At 43.3% G+C, this 18169-nt stretch overlaps 1 protein-coding gene across 3 annotated transcripts in view; it reads right to left on the bottom strand.

Annotated features, from left to right (window-relative positions):
* robo3 (roundabout, axon guidance receptor, homolog 3 (Drosophila)) overlaps positions 1–18169 on the bottom strand; it is a 154187-nt gene that overhangs the window by 40870 nt on the left and 95148 nt on the right. For 2 of the 3 annotated variants that reach the window (XM_053516081.1, XM_053516083.1), the window contains exons 3-7: positions 4480–4637; positions 3250–3370; positions 2988–3126; positions 2287–2414; positions 950–961 (exon numbers count right to left, since the gene is read on the bottom strand). In XM_053516081.1, the coding sequence (XP_053372056.1) occupies positions 950–961; positions 2287–2414; positions 2988–3126; positions 3250–3370; positions 4480–4637 (558 nt within the window). The remainder of the gene's footprint in view (positions 1–949; positions 962–2286; positions 2415–2987; positions 3127–3249; positions 3371–4479; positions 4638–18169) is intronic. The other variant, XM_053516082.1, reaches the window with a different exon arrangement.

The raw sequence follows: 18169 nt of genomic DNA, 5'->3' as shown, positions 1-18169 counted from the left end.
TTAACTTATAAAACTACATAAATCTGTACACTACTAATTGGGGTTTCACACCTAATATTGACTGTTTTTATTTTATTACTATTTAGTGAGCTTTATAGAAGTTAGCTTTTACTGAGCATGCTGGAGAATATGAGTTCTTCTAATATTGTACTTTATCACACTATGCTCATATGGTAACCTTATTACATTTGCTCTGTTTTATTTTTATGCGAAACCGAGGAGCCTACATTAGTTTTTTTTGTTTGTTTCCATCTAAAACCTGGTCTATGATGGAATTTGTTGCGTTCTTTTAGGGCATGCAAATACTATTCTGTAATGTTGTTTATTAATTTTTGATTGTTTTAAATATTAGGAAATATTGTATAATTGTACCTAACGCAAATATGATAGACATAGTCAACAAAATTTGTACAAAAATTTGCACAGTGCTTTTGCGAGGTACTGTGTGTGTAACAAATAAAGGCATAACTCAACGACCTTTACATACAATCACTTATATGTAATATCACTTAAACTATAAAATGCTATTATAAAGTGATAAAATACTAATTTTCGATATATATTTAGGACAGAAATCTTTTTCTTTTTTTTTACTTCACCTCAATAGAGCTGAAATACTGGAGTGCAACTTTAAACAGTAAATATTCTGAAATTAGTCCTAACAGCCCTATGCACCAGCACTGAGGGTACGTCCTGTTCTGTGCACTGAAAACATGAAAGGTCCTGCTAGGAAATAAACAGTGAGGTGTTAGAACATGGAGGCTGAAGTCACTGTGTTGAGTATGTGAGAGGACAAAGCGACATTTCTAGATGCATATCTTACACTGGACGCGTCTGCTCCCCAAAGGTCACGGCCCTGTCACATGCAATCTCAATGGCTCCCTTTTCCCACATGCACTCACAGACGCAAACAGATACATGCAGTATGATGAGATGGAATGGTACTTACGAGATGGGCCCACTAAAATGGAGAATGGAGAGAAAAAAAATAAAAGAAAATGAGATGAATGAGATGAACCCAGGGCAAGTGTGCGTGTGTGCGTGTGTGTGTGTGTGTGGTTTGTAAGTCTGACTTTACAGCTTGGGTTTAGGAGCCTTAAAAATCTAAAAAGTTGCATGAAAATAGAGAGAAAGCTAAAAAATATACTGAACAACTGCTGACGGATTAAATCAGCCAAAAATCTGGTGTTGCTGCATGTTAACATTCATATGTGCAGATTTCCTAATGAAACAACACACCAAAAATTTACAGTCATGTTTCATGAAGCGCGATGTGCCTCCAGCTGAACGGAGCTACTTTAATTGTGTCTGGCAGCCCTAAATAAATGAGCGTCGCTTTAGCAGTTTGCCCTTTTTAATGAGTGCAGTGCAAGGAAACGTCTGCGCGCTGGTGCTGAGGCTGAGTGGATTCAAAGCAAAATAAAGTTAAGTGATGAAACGGTCATATCAGTCTAAACCTAGGATGCAATAGCCTGAGCTGGAGCATATGAACAGGATGACAGCAAAACAATGTTACTCATTCTGGCAAATAATTTTTCTCTGACACACGAGGCTTTACATCCTTATTTTAGAAGCTTTAAACATCTAGTCACATTGTTTCTTTCTGTTATGTGATCAGTAAAACTAAACGTCTGCCCCTCCAAAACATTGGCTGCTGCAAGCGTATTAAATGGATTTATAAACAATGTTAATGCCAGGAAAGAGGACATTTACACTCTGTTACTGCTATTACAGCTACACCAGCAGTAATACATTACAGGTATGTGTAGCTTAATGTCGAAAATCCGTTCTGTGAGACAGGACATTACGCAGTTTTCATTATGTTGTGCTAACACCATATTACGAGGGATACTGCAGTGTAAGCACTGTGGCGAAGTTAGTTTTGAGTGCGGTCTTCAGTTTAACTTCTCAATCGATACGTCTCTTTTATTTCCCTTCTTCTCCTGCTGTCCCTTTCACTCCTAGCATTTGGGGTGCACTTACTTTTAAACGGAATTTAAGAAGAGAGATTCCGTTGCAACCTTTCCGTTGCATATAACTAACATGACCGGAACAATTTGGACAAAATATTATGCCATTTGTGCTTTCTAACTCTCTTGTGACCTCAAAGAAAACATGCAGAAGATATTCTCTATCAGTCTGCAATACTTCTTGCTTTGCTTGAAATAAAAAAATTCTTAAAACTGCAAAAATTCTCATTTTGCTGCCAAACTGTTCACATATAATACGTACTGTACTGTATATCCTGAGCATCATACATATGTGTGTGCAAGATTCCTAGCTTACCGTGAACTTGCAATGTTCCCGATGCCTCTGCCTTGCCAACGCTGTTTTCAGACACGCATGTGTACGTTCCTTCATCTTCTGCTCTCACCTGCGTCAAGCGCAGGCTGTTATCACTCCGGATCTCGAATCTAAAAATAAGATATATAAATGAATGCACCTGTGAAATGACTGATTAAATTATAATGGCATAATAAAGAACGAGAGTAAAGGCTAGGTTACATTATGGCTCATAAACCAACTTCTATTCTTTATAGCTTATGAAAGCCCAAGAAAACGATAATTGTAACCGTAAAGGGTGTTACATAAACAATGTATAATAAGTTATTATTATTATTATTATTATTATTATATTAAACACTAATGTTTTAGTCTTTTATTATTTGTGTATTTATTATTAAAGAATATGAAATAAAAATGATAAAATGAGTTATATTTACTTTTATGTGTGTTTAAAAATCTGTTTCATGTCCTTAACACGAAACCAGACATCTTATAAAATCCTCCATGTTATTTATTCTTTTTATACTGTGTGGTTCATCTCCTTATATGATATGAACCAAGTGTGAAAATGTTTGATGGTTCCTTAAACCAGCATCAACACCAGTCAAAGCAGCAGTGTGTGTATATATGTATATATATATATACATATTTTTTTTTTATGTGGAGGAGACGCGATATGTGCGAGTGTAAGAGTAACTAACCTGCCACGGGGCAGCTCTCCTTCTTCCCTCTTCCAGCGGATGGTAGGAGCTGGATCTCCCTGAACCTCGCACTGAAAGTCCACAGTGTCATCAGCTAGAACCACCTGATTGATTGGCCTCCGCACAAACATGGGCCTCTCTGGATCATAAATATGATATTACGAATCAGTTCTTTATTACATTTATATTAAACCCAGTGAAGAAGGTACGTAAGTGTGTTAGTGATAGAGGAAAAAAAAAAAAAAAAGATCTGTAAACTTACCAAAGACTACTAGCTCAGCTGGATCGCTGTCCTTTTCCCCTACCATGTTGGTTCCCACACATACGTACATCCCTGCGTCGCTCTTGCGGGTGTTCGAGATCATCAGTTTGCCTCCTCGGATCTGTGTAGCAGACAACATAAAGCGCTGATCGGTTCAGCAGATCTACAATCGGTTCATTTTGTTTGCTTATTTGACTGTATAACCATATAAACTAGGAGGGTTTTTTTTTTTAATTTAAACCGGGACATGCGATTAGATTTCTGGTGAATAAAGCCATATAACTGATTGACATCAGACTCGGAGCCCACTGCAGTCGCTTACGTGATCATTCAGAGGGTGGAACGCCTGATCCTTGAAACAGATAACTTGTCCCTAACTTGCGGAAGAGATGCATCTGACTGTGGGAACTGTACACACAATCATTCAGGAACATCACCTGCACGTTACAGGAATCCGGCTGGGAGATATTCCCACGTCCCCTGTACGATCCTGACCATTTGCTCATGTTTGGGATATTAAAGAGGCTTCTGGGCAGGCAGTCTGATTATGGTTCTGTTGTACTTAGAAACCCCTCTACCTCGATGGTATCCAAGAAATGCTGGGGTAAGTGCATTACAGAAAAATAAAGGTAGTTGTTAGTCTCATTAGTTGGTGTTCTGTGGTTCTGCACAACCAAAAGTCACGGTTTGACTTAAACACAACTCGTACATCCAACCGAGATTGCAAATATCAAAACAGTTTTGATTCTTGTTTTACCATTTTCTCATAAAGGATTCTTTGATATCAGCATTATAATGCCCAATATTACAAAAGGATCAACAAAAGATAAAAAATGCAAAGCACTGTATCTCTTTCCTGTACAAAATTTTATTTTCTCAATCCCAGTTTTCTATGTAACAAGCACTGTGTACTGCCATCAGCACAGCAAGTGTAATACTCATGAATAAAGACTAACGCAGCTTTTTACGCAATGCCTGAATCCGAGCGAGCTACCATTAATGCATTTGAAATGCACTGCCAAACCCATTTAGATAAAGTGGCTTGCTCGGGTTGTTTATGGACTAGGCGAATCCACGTGGGCCTCTACAACAGAGAACAGAAATTGGCGGAAGAGCAGTAAGGAACTCACATTTGATGCGGTCATGGGACGAGTGGATGAAAGTGCTGCGGAGGAGGGAGTGGGAGAGAAAAAAAAAAAAGAGAGTGGGATGATAGAGAGCCAGACTTACAGTGATCCTCTCATCTTTGTCGTTGACTTTTACGTTGTTTCTTTTCCAGGAGATGGTGGGTTCAGGGTGACCGCGTGGGGGAATGCACTCCATTACAGCCGGCTCTCCTGCTGCTACAACCACATCGCTAGGAGTCTGCCGGAAATCATCTCGCAAAACTGCACGACAGAGAGAGGAGAAGAGATAAGAGCGAGTCGGACAGTCAAGTTCAAGTTCAACTGCGGGCAAACTAGAGTGAATAAAAACACACACACACACACACACACACACACACACACACAAAAAGTGTGGAAATCTATTTGGAAAATAAAATAAAGAATTTCAAATTTTTTATAATACCCTAGCAAGGTATGTACATGAACCTAATTTATTATAAATAAATAATATAAAAGCTATTAGTATACACAGCACAGTCGAACTGCTTTCTGACTGTCACAATACACATTTGAGTTATTAATTATTGAATGAGAATTTGGAATATTTCTCTGAAACATTTCTGTCTACTGTATAAGGAGTAATCTCTGACTCTTTTTCTTAATTCAGTGACTGTGTCACAGCTCTATTATATCATTCAGCACAATAATAAAGCACAGCATAGATTTTTTTCTTCCCAAGCTGGGCGTTTTTTCTCTGGATACACTGATTTCATCCCGCAGTCCAAAGACATTTAGATTAATTTATCTGGTGTTTCTAATTTGACTGTAGTGTTTGAGTGAGTGTGTGTGTACAGTATGTGGGCCTACAATGGTTTGACACCCCATCTAGGGTGTACCGCCTACACCCCATACAGAGTGCAGGATAAGTGGTACAGAGAGAGAGAGAGAGAGAGAGAGTGTGAGTGTGTGAGTGAGTGAGTAAGTGAGTGAGTGAGTGATTGAGTGAGTGAGTGAGTGAGAGTGAGTGAATAAGTGAGTCATTCTCTGACTTGACCAGTAAGTTTGATTCAATTAAGCTTTATTGTCATTGTTATAAAGAAAATATAAACAGAAGGTCAGAAGGTTTTCATTTTAATATTCTAAAACATCAGCACTGACAGATGTGCCGGCAGTGATTCATATCACAGGTTAACATTATTGTGCTTGTTCTAATACGTTGCCACTTCTATAGTAACACTTGTTCACAGACAGCCGCTCTGCATAATCAAAGTGCAATAATGAGAAAATTAACAGACCTCGTTTCCATAGTAACAACCCATTCAGACAAAACTGTATAACAGACTATCTAATAACATACTCATCGTCTAATAATACTCGGAATAGAAAAACTTTGTAATAGAGTATAACAAAGAAAAACATCACCTTTTTAAATCTTTTTTGGGAGTTTATTTAACTCTTATGGAAGGAGTCTCCAGTGTCAGTGCTTTGTAATAGTCATTGTCTGCTATAGTAACATATGAATGTTTGGGTGTTAACTTTAGGTCACAACATTACTGATTATTTTCACCTAACAGCACAGAAACTTGGCAACGATCAGGGTTCTGACACACATTGTGTCTTCGACTATTAACATAATCAGTAACATGACAGGCCGCATGCTTCAACATACAGGACCAGTAAGTGATAACTTATTTCTCATATACTGCACAATCTTATAAACTTATAAATGGTGTGTAGTTCTTGCAAACACTTTCCATCAATCTAACAATCTATCAAGTGAACTGCTGTGGTTCACCACATGGCTAAAAGTTTGTAGAAACCTGACCCTCACACCCATATGGACTTTTGGACAGCCCTTTTCTAGATCTGATTTCCTTTCACTGTAGTAATAATCTCCAAAAAAAAAAAAGAGGTTTTCATTTACATTTTGGAGTGTAGCTATGGGGATTTGTGTCTATTCAACCATAAGAGCATTAGTGAGCTCAGGTGCTCACTGGGCGATTAGGATTGGTGTCTGCATTCCAGTTCATCCCAAAGATGTTCAGTGGAGCTGAGATGAGAACTTTGTGCAGGTTACTGTAAGTCTTTAAGGACCTTGTTTTGAGCATGAGGCGTTATTGGGTCCCGTAAACGAAATTGTAAAGTTGCGGAACGAGCGACAATCCCCATATAGATGTGATGTTTAGTGCACAAAAGGAATAAAACACTATGACATGTCCCACTGCATTATTATTTATTCATTCATTCGGCCTTTTTTGAGATGTTCTATACAATATTTATCATTACTCTTTTCTGCACATTCTCATCACGTTGGTATTTGTGTGACCGATTACATACAGTAACGAGTCCCTTGCTTTTGATGCAACGTTATTTCCCAATCTCTCTTCCTTTTTGCTCCATAAATCCTTTACAAAATAGTGAAATAAATATGAACTATTTACTTTATTTCCTGGGCACAAACACCCTGTATGCTTGTGAAAGGAAAAATGTGCAGAAAATCTAAATCTTTTTGCAGATAGAACAAAATCTCTCTCTCATGCACACACACACACCAGGATTAATATGACTAACCAAAACCCCTTCGATCGGCCTAAGCGCATCTTCAGGGCTGATGCCATCACCTGCACTCTCAATCAGCATTTCAATTTGATTACTATTTATCAGATTCTTCAGCAGCACCTCTTCCATCCGTTTAATCTGAGTCTGGCTATCTCTCCATTCCTCTGCTCTCTTCAATCGCTAGTTTGGCCTGCATATTTCCCATCAGTCCATGCCCCTGAGCTAGCAAAGATTGCAAGAGGATAGAGTTTATGAAGAGGTAAAGAGGAGAGTTTCTTTTTTTTTTTATATTGTGCTGGACTTGGTCCCAAATAACACATTGCTGGCTTCAGTCCAAACCCCAATATTCACTTCACAGGAACTATAAATACATCTGATCCACTCAGCATGGACATACAAGAGTAAGAATGAAGTTTTTATAGCTTTATTAAATATGCAGGTACTTGTTTCATGTTTACTTACCTGAAGAGGATGAAAAAAAAAGTTTTTTACTAAAATGGGATCAAGGTTTAATGGAATAGCCTGTAATATTTTGAAAAGATGAAAAGAATTTGACAACTTTCCTGAAAAGAACATACACTTTGAACTCGCTTCGAATTCAAGCCTAAATAAACCTCTTAATTCCACTAATGAAGTCAGGTTTAAAATGTGTGACCAATACGCAATAATGAACACCTCAGGATGAGACAGACATGGGAGGATTTTATTACAGCTGTTTTTTTTTTTGTTTTGTTTTTTTGTAGAATGGAGGTATTTATTCCACAATATTTTTTTTTTATAAATTTTTTTTAAAAAGGACTGCTGGCAGTGCATTTGTCAGAGTAAATTTGTCAAAGTGAAGCCACAATTATTTCTCATAATAAAGAAACTCTTACGTCTAAAAAGACAAATCTTACAGATTCAATTTTTTTAATGTTAATTTAAACATGTCATGCACACTCGGAACGCGACCAGCACTAGGACCCGGAAGTTAAGCGGTCGCGAACCAGGAAGTATAAAAGAGGTAAACAAACCATAGCACCTCGCTCAGTCATTGAGTCGCCGATGCTACGTCGGATTTCTACAAACCGTGAGTACTCACCTTCTTGGTTTAAAATCCTGATCGAGTGTGTATTTATAGGACGCGGGTTAGATTGTGTCTCTCCCTTGCTCCCCATTCGTGAGAGTCCTTAGATCAAATAGCGTGATTATCCTGCTCACTCGTGTTCGTCCGCGTTTGGGTTTACCATTCACGCAACAAAGGGCTAACCGCTAAAGCTACGTCTTCTGGTCACTCCAGGTTAGTTCTTGACAGAATGACTGAGCCTTCCGCGGTGAACCCAGCGGACTACGCGCACCTCTGCGACGTGGTAGATCAGCACGCCAAGCTTATCAACACGCTAACCGGGGAGATCGCTAATCTGCGCCGGGACCCCCAAGACGTCGCGGCCTTGCGCCGCGAGGTCGCGGAGCTCCGGCAGGAGAACGCGGATCTCCGGGCGGCTGTAGATAGCGCGGCTAGCCGTTCTCCCGTCGCGGCGGCCGCGGCGCCGCCCCCCCCCCCCCCTTCGGATGTATTTCTGGCACTTCCTGATAAATGGGATGGCACGGACGGAAAGTGCAATGTGTTTTTAACATCGCTTGATCTGGTGTTTGAGTTTAATTCCACCAGGTACTCCACCGATCGGCTACGCATCGCGCTTTTGGTCTCGTTGCTATCCGGGCAGGCAGCTGAGTGGGCCACGGCAGTTCTCCGGGCGGATTCAGACACCGCACACTCATATAATGAGTTCACCCGCCAACTCAGACTCACTTTTGAACACCCAGCGGGCGAGGTGGAGACCGACACCAAGCTCTACCATCTGCGGCAGGGAGGATCGTCCGTGAGCCGGTACGCTGCAGAGTTCCGGACCCTCGCCGTGCAGACCGACTGGGGAGATGCCGCGCTCCGGACATCCTTCTACGAGGGACTGGCTCCACGCATCAAAGACGAGCTCGCCGGGCGGGAGCTTCCTGCTACCCTGGAGGGGATGATCCAGCTCTCCCTCCGCATCGACCAACGCATCCTCTCTCGCCCGAAGCCAGCCCCTAGGACCCTGCCGCCTGCACCCACTTTCTCCTACACCCCGCCACGACCACCTATTGCTCTCACCACCTCCACTACCGGATCTGTCGGATCTCCACCTCCTGCCGTGGTTGACACCGGAGCCGGGGAACCCATGCAACTAGGACGCGCCTCCCTGACCGTGGCGGAACGCGAACGACGGTACAGAGAGGGGTTGTGCGCCTATTGCGGGTCAGCAGCACATCACCGGGCGGTCTGTCCAATTCGTCCGGGAAACGCTCAGCCCCGGTGAGTGCAAGGAGAAGCTCACCGGGCCCTCTCCACCTCTCCACCACGATCAACGCCACCATCTCACGTCTCACGGTCCAGGTAACTCTCCAATTTGGCCACAAACGAGTCCGAAGTACCGCGTTTATCGACTCCGGTGCCGCTGGTAACTTCATTGACTCAACTTATGCCAAAGAATTGGGGATGAAGATCGAGGCGTTATCCCAGCCGGTTCACATCACCTCAGTCGACGGTCGGCCCCTCTCATCCAGTCCCATCACTCACCAGACCCAACCAATCACATTCATAATCGACCAACATCAGGAGCAGCTTCAATTTCACCTCACCTCCATCTCATCTCCTCCCATCATCCTCGGATACCCGTGGCTGCTGCAGCATGACCCCCTCATCTCCTGGAACCAGAACCGAATCCTCCAGTGGGGACCGACCTGCACTGAACTTTGCCTACGGGCCCCGGCTGGGACGTGTTCCACGGAGTCCGAGGCCCCCGATGTCGACATCAATGCCATTCCACCTGCCTATCGTGACCTGGCTGGAGTCTTTTGCAAAAGGAGAGCCACCTACCTTCCACCTCATCGTCCCTACGATCTGGCCATAGAGCTCCAGCCGGGTTCAGTTCCCCCCCGCGGCCACCTCTACTCCCTGTCAGCGACCGAGACGCAGGCGATGGAAGAATACATCACCAACGCTCTTCGCCACGGAACCATCCGGCCCTCCTCGTCACCGGCAGCCGCCGGTTTTTTCTTTGTGAAAAAGAAAGGGGGGGAACTTCGCCCGTGTGTCGACTATCGGGGGTTAAATAAGATAACCATCAAGAACCGACACCCATTGCCGCTAACCAACTCAGCCCTGGACGCCCTCTCTGGTGCCACCGTGTTCACTAAGTTGGACCTCCGGAGCGCCTACAACTTGGTGCGCATCAGAGAGGGCGATGAGTGGAAGACGGCCTTCATCACCCCCACGGGACATTACGAAAGCCTGGTCATCCCATTTGGATTATGTAACGCACCCTCGGCCTTCCAGCAGTTCATCAACGATGTCCTGAGAGACATGTTGGGCCGATGGGTGTTCGTTTACCTGGACGACATTCTCATCTACTCCCGCACGATCACCGAACACACCCAACATGTCCGGGCTGTTCTAAAGAGATTGCTCGCCCACCAACTGTACTGTAAGTTGGAAAAATGTGCTTTTCACCAGCACTCCACCACGTTCCTGGGTTTTGTCATCTCGCCCCAGGGTGTGGCCATGGACCCGCAGAAGCTAGAGGCTGTGCGTCATTGGCCCCTACCCAGGACGCTCAAACAGCTTCAACGGTTTCTCGGGTTTGGGAACTTCTATCGTCGCTTCATCCGGGGCTACAGTACAGTTGCAGCACCACTGACCAACCTGACCAGGCCCGCGACTCACCCCTTCCAACTCACTCCGGCCGCCATCTCAGCATTCAGGGAACTCTGCCATCGCTTCACCACCGCACCTATCCTTCTTCACCCAGATGCCAACCAACCGTTCGTTGTAGAGGTGGACGCGTCAGATGTGGGCGCCGGCGCTGTTCTCTCTCAGCGAGGTCCAGACCAGAAGCTACACCCATGTGGCTTCTTCTCCAAGAAATTTAATCCCACTCAGCAGCGATACGGGGTAGGGGACCGCGAGCTGTTGGGCATAAAGTGGGCCTTGGAGGAATGGCGTCACTGGCTCCAGGGCGCCAGTGAGCCGTTCATCGTCTGGACAGATCACCAGAACCTCCTCACCATCCGCAACCTCAAGCAACTCAATCCCCGACAGGCACGGTGGGCACTATTCTTCGAACAGTTCGACTTCCATCTATCATACCGCCCGGGGTCGAAGAACACCAAGGCGGACGCCCTATCGCGACAACAGGAGGAAGACGCCCCCCGGGCGGACCCCGTGCCTGTCCTACCCACTTCACGCATCGTGGCACCGCTCCAGTGGGATCTCGAGACAAGGGTTCGCCAGGCTCAAGCTGCGGAGGCCGGGCCAGCAGGGGCACCGCCTGGACGACTCTTCGTGCCCCAACCACTAAGATCTGAGGTCCTCCAGTGGGGTCACTCATCGCCCGTGGCCGGACACCCGGGAAATCGAAGAACCTTACAGTTCGTGAAACGGGCGTTCTGGTGGCCCTCCATGAAGAAGGACATCGAGGAGTTCGTTCAGGCGTGCCCGGTGTGCGCCAGGGCTAAGGACACCAACCGACCAACCCCAGGAGAGCTCCAACCTCTGCCCGTTCCTCGACGACCCTGGACGCACATCGCTTTGGATTTCATCACAGGCCTGCCGGTTTCCGAAGAGAAAAACACCATCCTCACGATCGTCGACCGGTTCTCCAAGGCAGCTCACCTGGTGGCCCTCACCGGACTCCCATCAGCTAAGGTCACCGCAGAGCTGATATTGGAACACGTAGTCCGTCTGCATGGGTTCCCCAAAGACATCGTCTCGGACAGAGGGCCCCAGTTCACCGCCCGGTTCTGGAAGGCCTTCTGCCGTCTGATCAACTCCACCACTAGTCTGTCCTCCGGATACCACCCCCAGACTAATGGTCAGACGGAACGGACCAACCAACAGCTGGAGCGCTACCTGAGATGCTTCGTGTCCGATCACCAGCGCTCCTGGGCCCGCTACCTCACATGGGCTGAGCTGTCTCACAACCTTCACGTCTCCTCGGCCACCAACTTGAGCCCATTTGAGGTATGCTATGGTTTCCAACCTCCGATGTTCACCCATCAGGAACCGGAGGTTGACGTACCCTCGGCCCAACAGTTGGTCCGTAGGTGTCGACGGCTATGGAGACAAGCCAACCGTGCCATCCAACAGACCAACGCCAGCTACATCACCCAACATCGCCGTCGACACCCTCCGGGACGGTTGTTCAAAGTAGGTGACAAGGTCTGGCTCTCAACCAAAAACCTCCATCTCCACACAGAATCCCGGAAACTTTCACCAAGGTTCATCGGCCCATACCGCATCCATCTACAGATCAATCCTGTCACCTACCGGCTCCAGCTGCCTGCGGCGCTCCGGATCCATCCAGTATTCCATATTTCACAACTGAAACCCTTCACCACTTCACCCATGGTTCCACCCACCCGCCCTGCTCCTCCTCCCCGGATCATTGACGGCGGTCCCGCCTACACCGTGCGACGGATCCTTGATTCGCGGCCTCGGGGCAGAGGCACCCAATACTTGGTCGATTGGGAAGGCTACGGTCCCGAGGAGCGGTCTTGGGTTCCAGCTCGCTTCATCCTCGACCCCGAGCTCATCCGGGACTACCGTCACAGGGTATCCTCCACCGCAGGACCGTCCGGAGCCGGTCCTGGACAGGGGGGTACTGTCATGCACACTCGGAACGCGACCAGCACTAGGACCCGGAAGTTAAGCGGTCGCGAACCAGGAAGTATAAAAGAGGTAAACAAACCATAGCACCTCGCTCAGTCATTGAGTCGCCGATGCTACGTCGGATTTCTACAAACCGTGAGTACTCACCTTCTTGGTTTAAAATCCTGATCGAGTGTGTATTTATAGGACGCGGGTTAGATTGTGTCTCTCCCTTGCTCCCCATTCGTGAGAGTCCTTAGATCAAATAGCGTGATTATCCTGCTCACTCGTGTTCGTCCGCGTTTGGGTTTACCATTCACGCAACAAAGGGCTAACCGCTAAAGCTACGTCTTCTGGTCACTCCAGGTTAGTTCTTGACAAAACATTATTTTCTTATAAAAAATATATCTTGCATAATGTGCATTAATAAGTAACTACTCCTAAGGTTTAAGGGTGGTCATCTAACTAACAAAATATCATATTAAGATACATCTATTATAAACACGCATCATAACTTACAGCTGATTGTGATACATACTGTACACTGTAAACAAACTGTTGGCAAAACTACAGCCATGCAGTACTACTGCATCATAAGAAAACTAATACTGATACTTTTACTATAAATCTGTATTACTGCACACTGAAAGTGAGAAACAATTTAATTAAGCTTAACGTCAGAATTTATATCTGTTACTAAACAGATTTAAAAAAAAAAATACAAAAAGCTATGCAGAAATATTCTGGATAATCCAATCTGCATTTTAAGACGTCGCAACCTGACAAAAGACCCAACCGGGAGTAAATGTATTTTAATATTTATTTCAATATTTAACAGTTTAATAAAATAAGTCAATATTTCATTCACAAGATGGGTCAATGAAGATGAAGATGAATGAATGAAGATGAAGATGAAATGAAACTTACACTATGTAGGCACAAAACCAAGAAAACACAAAACATGAAAACGTCTCTTCTTGTGCTGTGAGCCGTGCCATAAGAGGAAGTTGTGACATTGTAATACTCGTGATCTCATTATAGTGTATTGTCACATTATATCAAAACATAAACATTGTATCATATTTCTATCATCAAACATTACATCATCATATTAAAATTAGCGTCTGTGGGAATGGCGAATTACTTTACTGATGTGCTTTATTAAAGTAAGAATGAATTTCACTGCTATATGCATTTTTCCTCCTGAGCTAGGCCATGCCTTTACAGTCCTGTTCATGTTTAATGAGCAACAGTCGCAGCACACACACGTCCAATAAGCGACACACAGCTGTTCCTGCTCATGATGATTAGAATGATTAAAAAACCATGTCAGGGTCAGTCAGGTTGAGTTCATCTCCCGAAGTACTGGCACTCAGTGTGGGAGTGAAAAGCGGTCTATTTATTCAGTGGTGCTTCTCGCTGATGTTCTGTAATAGACAGACACCCACAAAACTAATCGAAATTAAAAGACTGGTCCTATTCGTATCTCTGTCTCTGCTAGTCGGGATGCTTTACGCTTAATCCATGAATACAAGTTTTGGAATAAAACTGCATTAATTTTGCAGCGTTTTTGAATCCATATTTCTGTGCTCCGGGTTAATGCGGGTGATAAACTACGGGAACCTTATTTTCAGCTGGACGGCTTTAGCTGGACAGGTTCGCTGATTTAAAGAATTACATTTCAGGTTGAAGAAGATTCACTGTATTGAATTATATTAAGCGTATAAAGTAAAATACCCAATAAAAATCGGAGTCTGAGCTCAGCATACAGTCTGTGCAGAGTGATAAATGTCCTAACACAGCCTTTATTTAGGTTCTTTAATCCTCTCCCAACTCTCAGAAACATGTTACTAAGTCTATTAGCTGCCCCTAGGTTTTATTGTCCGTGCATGACAACATTGGCAGTCTGGGCATCAGGAGTACCGGGGTTTTCCTAGTGGGCTGCTGGACAATTGGGCCGATAAAACACATGATATTAATGTAGACAAATAAAATGCACTTGTAAATCGATTGGTATGTGCCTTGACGTATTGGCCAATAGAATTGTGAGGTTATTGGATCAGACAAAGTGGGTTGGGGCCGTTTGTCTAAGGTCTACCGGAGAGATTTACATATCCCTAACTGGCAGCCAGTTCAGTTTGGTCACAACGTCACACAGACTTGGAGAGTTACAGAGCTGAACTTGACTTGCATTTAGCGTCAGAGGGAGGGGAAGGGGAAGTAAATAAACATCGCACACCAAGCTGAAAGACTTGCACGCCCAGTGAAGACAAGCTCTTACAAAAACACAATCTAACTTTCCGGGCAATGTCAAGAAGAAAAATCAAGGTAAGAGACAGTTTTATCCCAAGAGCCATATTCACACTTAATCAGTCCATTAAGTGTCCCTGTTAGAATGTTTTTATACTGCCTATTTTAACGTATTTATTCTACGTGGCATTGACGAAGGGGAGTTTGGCAAGCACGCTGAATTTTGTCGTATTGCACTGCATGATGACAGTAAACGAATTTAAAGTGCAATTCATTGTTATCCTGTTACTACGACTGTGGATTAATAGTTAGCACAAAATACAAACCAAAATACAAAAATACTATGAGCGCCTAGCTTGTCTAAAGATCAAGTCCATCCCTACACAGCTTATAAAGACTACTAACATCCTAACATTGTTTATTAATATATTAATATACTTTATTAATTTATTAATATAATTTATTAATTTATTAATATACTAATATTTTCCTGATAACGTCATGGTTTTCCAGCATACTAACCCCAATATACTAATATTTACTTATATCCTGATTATAATCTGCTGTGGATACTTCTACATACATGAGGCCAATGCTGGGCTGATTTTGTCCCGGTATGTCCCTGCATGACACCCTACCCTCCTATCCAGGGTGCAACCTTGCATAGTTTCTGGAATACATGATAACATTTTTGTTCAGTGGCTAATAATAAAATTGTATTAAACTGTGTTAATTGCAAAGTAAGACTGCCATGTTTTCACAAGACTGCCTACTTATCTCAAGGCTTGCATGGCCTTTATCGAAAAAAAAAAAAGTTAACGGCAGTTTAGTGGCCACCTCTCAGAGACCTTGTAATTACGCCATATTTTATATAATTCTGCTACATGTACTTGCAGACTGAATGTCTCTAAACAGGTTTTATGTAATTACCTAAATTACACAGAGCTGCAATCTCATGCAAATGAGTCTCTAAAAAGCAGCCTCTTATAGCATGTATAGTATTTCAGAGATAGGAGAAGCACAGGTTTTCAAAATGGAGGCCAAATCTGCTGACACACGCTCACAGTGCTGAAAATCCATCATGGACAGGATAATTAGTCATATACTGGCAGCCATTAATAGGTTGTAAAGGTTCCATGTCGGGCTTCTACTATTCTGTTCTTAATTGAAATAAATGGGTACCTCTACAGTGTGTGTGTGTGTGTGTGTGTGTGTGTGTGTGTGTGTGTGTGTGTGTTGTCATTAGGCCTGAATTATAAAGCTAATGTCACTACAATGTCACCCTGGCAGACAGAGACACAAAGAGAGAGAGAGAGTGAGAGAGAGAGAGAGAGAGAGAGAGAGAGAGAGAGAAAGAGAGAGAGAGAGAAATGAAATCTCTTTTCTAGCCCGTGTGTCTGTGAGTGACTGCATTCTAATGAAGAGGCTGGATAACAGAAAGTATGGATTTTAATGCTAACCCTTAGGGCGTCCCCTTTCTTCATGTCTGATGGATAACAGTTAGGCTCTGCTACATTTCCTCCATCAGTTTAAATGTCAGAAAAGCATAGCGTCGCTGCTGTTATGAATATACATAAGTGGGCCAAAGCACAAAGGCCTCATGGGTGATAGATGACAGTCTTGACTTGAGTAATGTGACCGTAATTCCAATGTCATCTCATAACAAATATTCTCTAACTTAAAGACACACTGATGGCCTGACAGAGTGAATTAACTCTGTACTGTAACTTTTCAAAACAACTTTAATACATTCCAGCTTCACTTCTCTGCTAACAGCTCTTTCCACACAACAGTAAAAAACAACAGAAAAGTGCGGGGACACATCGGATGCATCAATTGAGTTACCTTGTATGATGTCATGTTTGGTGTGTGTATTTAAAAGAGTTTTTCCAAAGGGGTCTACAATTTAGATTTTTTGTGGACAATGGGCCATGGTTTCATGTCTCAAACCAAACCTTCATAACTTCCAAAAGGTTTGACTAATCTTTCCTGTTTAAAGTTTAAGCGAGGCAAGAGACACAGCTTTTCAGTTTAAAATACATTTTGTGGAAGTTTATGCAAAATTAAGTGAGTATATGGGGGAGAAAAAATTAGGTTTTTTTTTTTTTCGGCACAGGTCCGCTAACTTGAAAATGACTTTGTTCAATCCACAGCGCTCAGGAGACCCAGCTGAACGTTTTTGATGGAAGTTTCATTAAGTGCATGCAAAACTGAAGACAATATGATGATTTAGGACTAAGTGGCCATACAGTATCTCCCCCAATTTCACCCCTGAGGAATTTTGGTAAAACTGTTGGTTCGATTCTTTAGAAAAGTAAAGGCACTTTATTCCCATTGAGTAAGTAATTTAACACATTAATTAATAAAGTGAAATATAATAACATCAATCTAAGATAAATGTATTTGTAAAAATTTGGGTAAAACTGTGTAGTGTATAAAGAGACTCACTAAAATAAACCTAAACCTGAAGGCTCAAATACACACCAGCAAAGTAAACCACATGTCGTACTTGTTTCTTACTAATGAATTGAAAGAAACCCACTGAAACAATTCACAAGTTAATGGATGTCTACGGTAGCTGATGCACTGCAGTGGCTGAGCTGCATTTTTGCAAAATGTAATACATACCGTGTTGAGGAGGCCCTAAACACAAATTTTGTTGTTGACTTCTCTTTTTTTCCCCCTAGCTATAGTGTATTATGGACAAACCTGAGCTTTAATTTAATGCAAAAGGTAATACAGGTTTTTTTTTTTTTTTTTTTGCACAAGCACATGAGTTAAAAGAAAATCAGTGTTATCGATACTTTTTTTAAGGCTGGCAGGATTTCAAGTTTAACCAACAAAAATCTTTACACACAACTTCATAAAAAAGGTCAATAAATGTGGTGCATTGTTTGAGCAATAACCTACTGCAGTGCATTGTGGGATTACACAGACGTTGTTATAAAATGATAAAGATGCACAATTAGTGCACTGTATAAAAAAATAATAAGTCATGTTGCCCCCTGCTTCAGTTGCATGTACATTCCCAGTGAAACCCAACACGAGAAGACAAGTTGTGTTAGTCGAAGATTAAAACTGTAAACTTAGCCACTTCATGGATTTTCCTCTCGAGTACTGTTACAGGGGGAACCTGAGACAGTGTGATTTTTCTGAACTGGGTCTGAGTCAGGTCAGTGCCATCTGCCATGACCCACACAAACACACACACACACACACCCTGGAGCTTGATTAGGTTCTGCCAATTTCCCACAATGCCCCGGGGGAGGAGGATTACGGTTGCGACCCACATCCTTCGAGTGCCAGCCTCGAGGGAACTGCCTTCTCCCTCGCTGTCTGT

The sequence above is a fragment of the Clarias gariepinus genome, chromosome 17 (genome assembly GCF_024256425.1).
Source record: "Clarias gariepinus isolate MV-2021 ecotype Netherlands chromosome 17, CGAR_prim_01v2, whole genome shotgun sequence".
In the NCBI taxonomy this organism is placed as follows: Eukaryota; Metazoa; Chordata; class Actinopteri; order Siluriformes; family Clariidae; genus Clarias; species Clarias gariepinus.
This window is presented reverse-complemented; position numbering and strand designations above follow the sequence as displayed.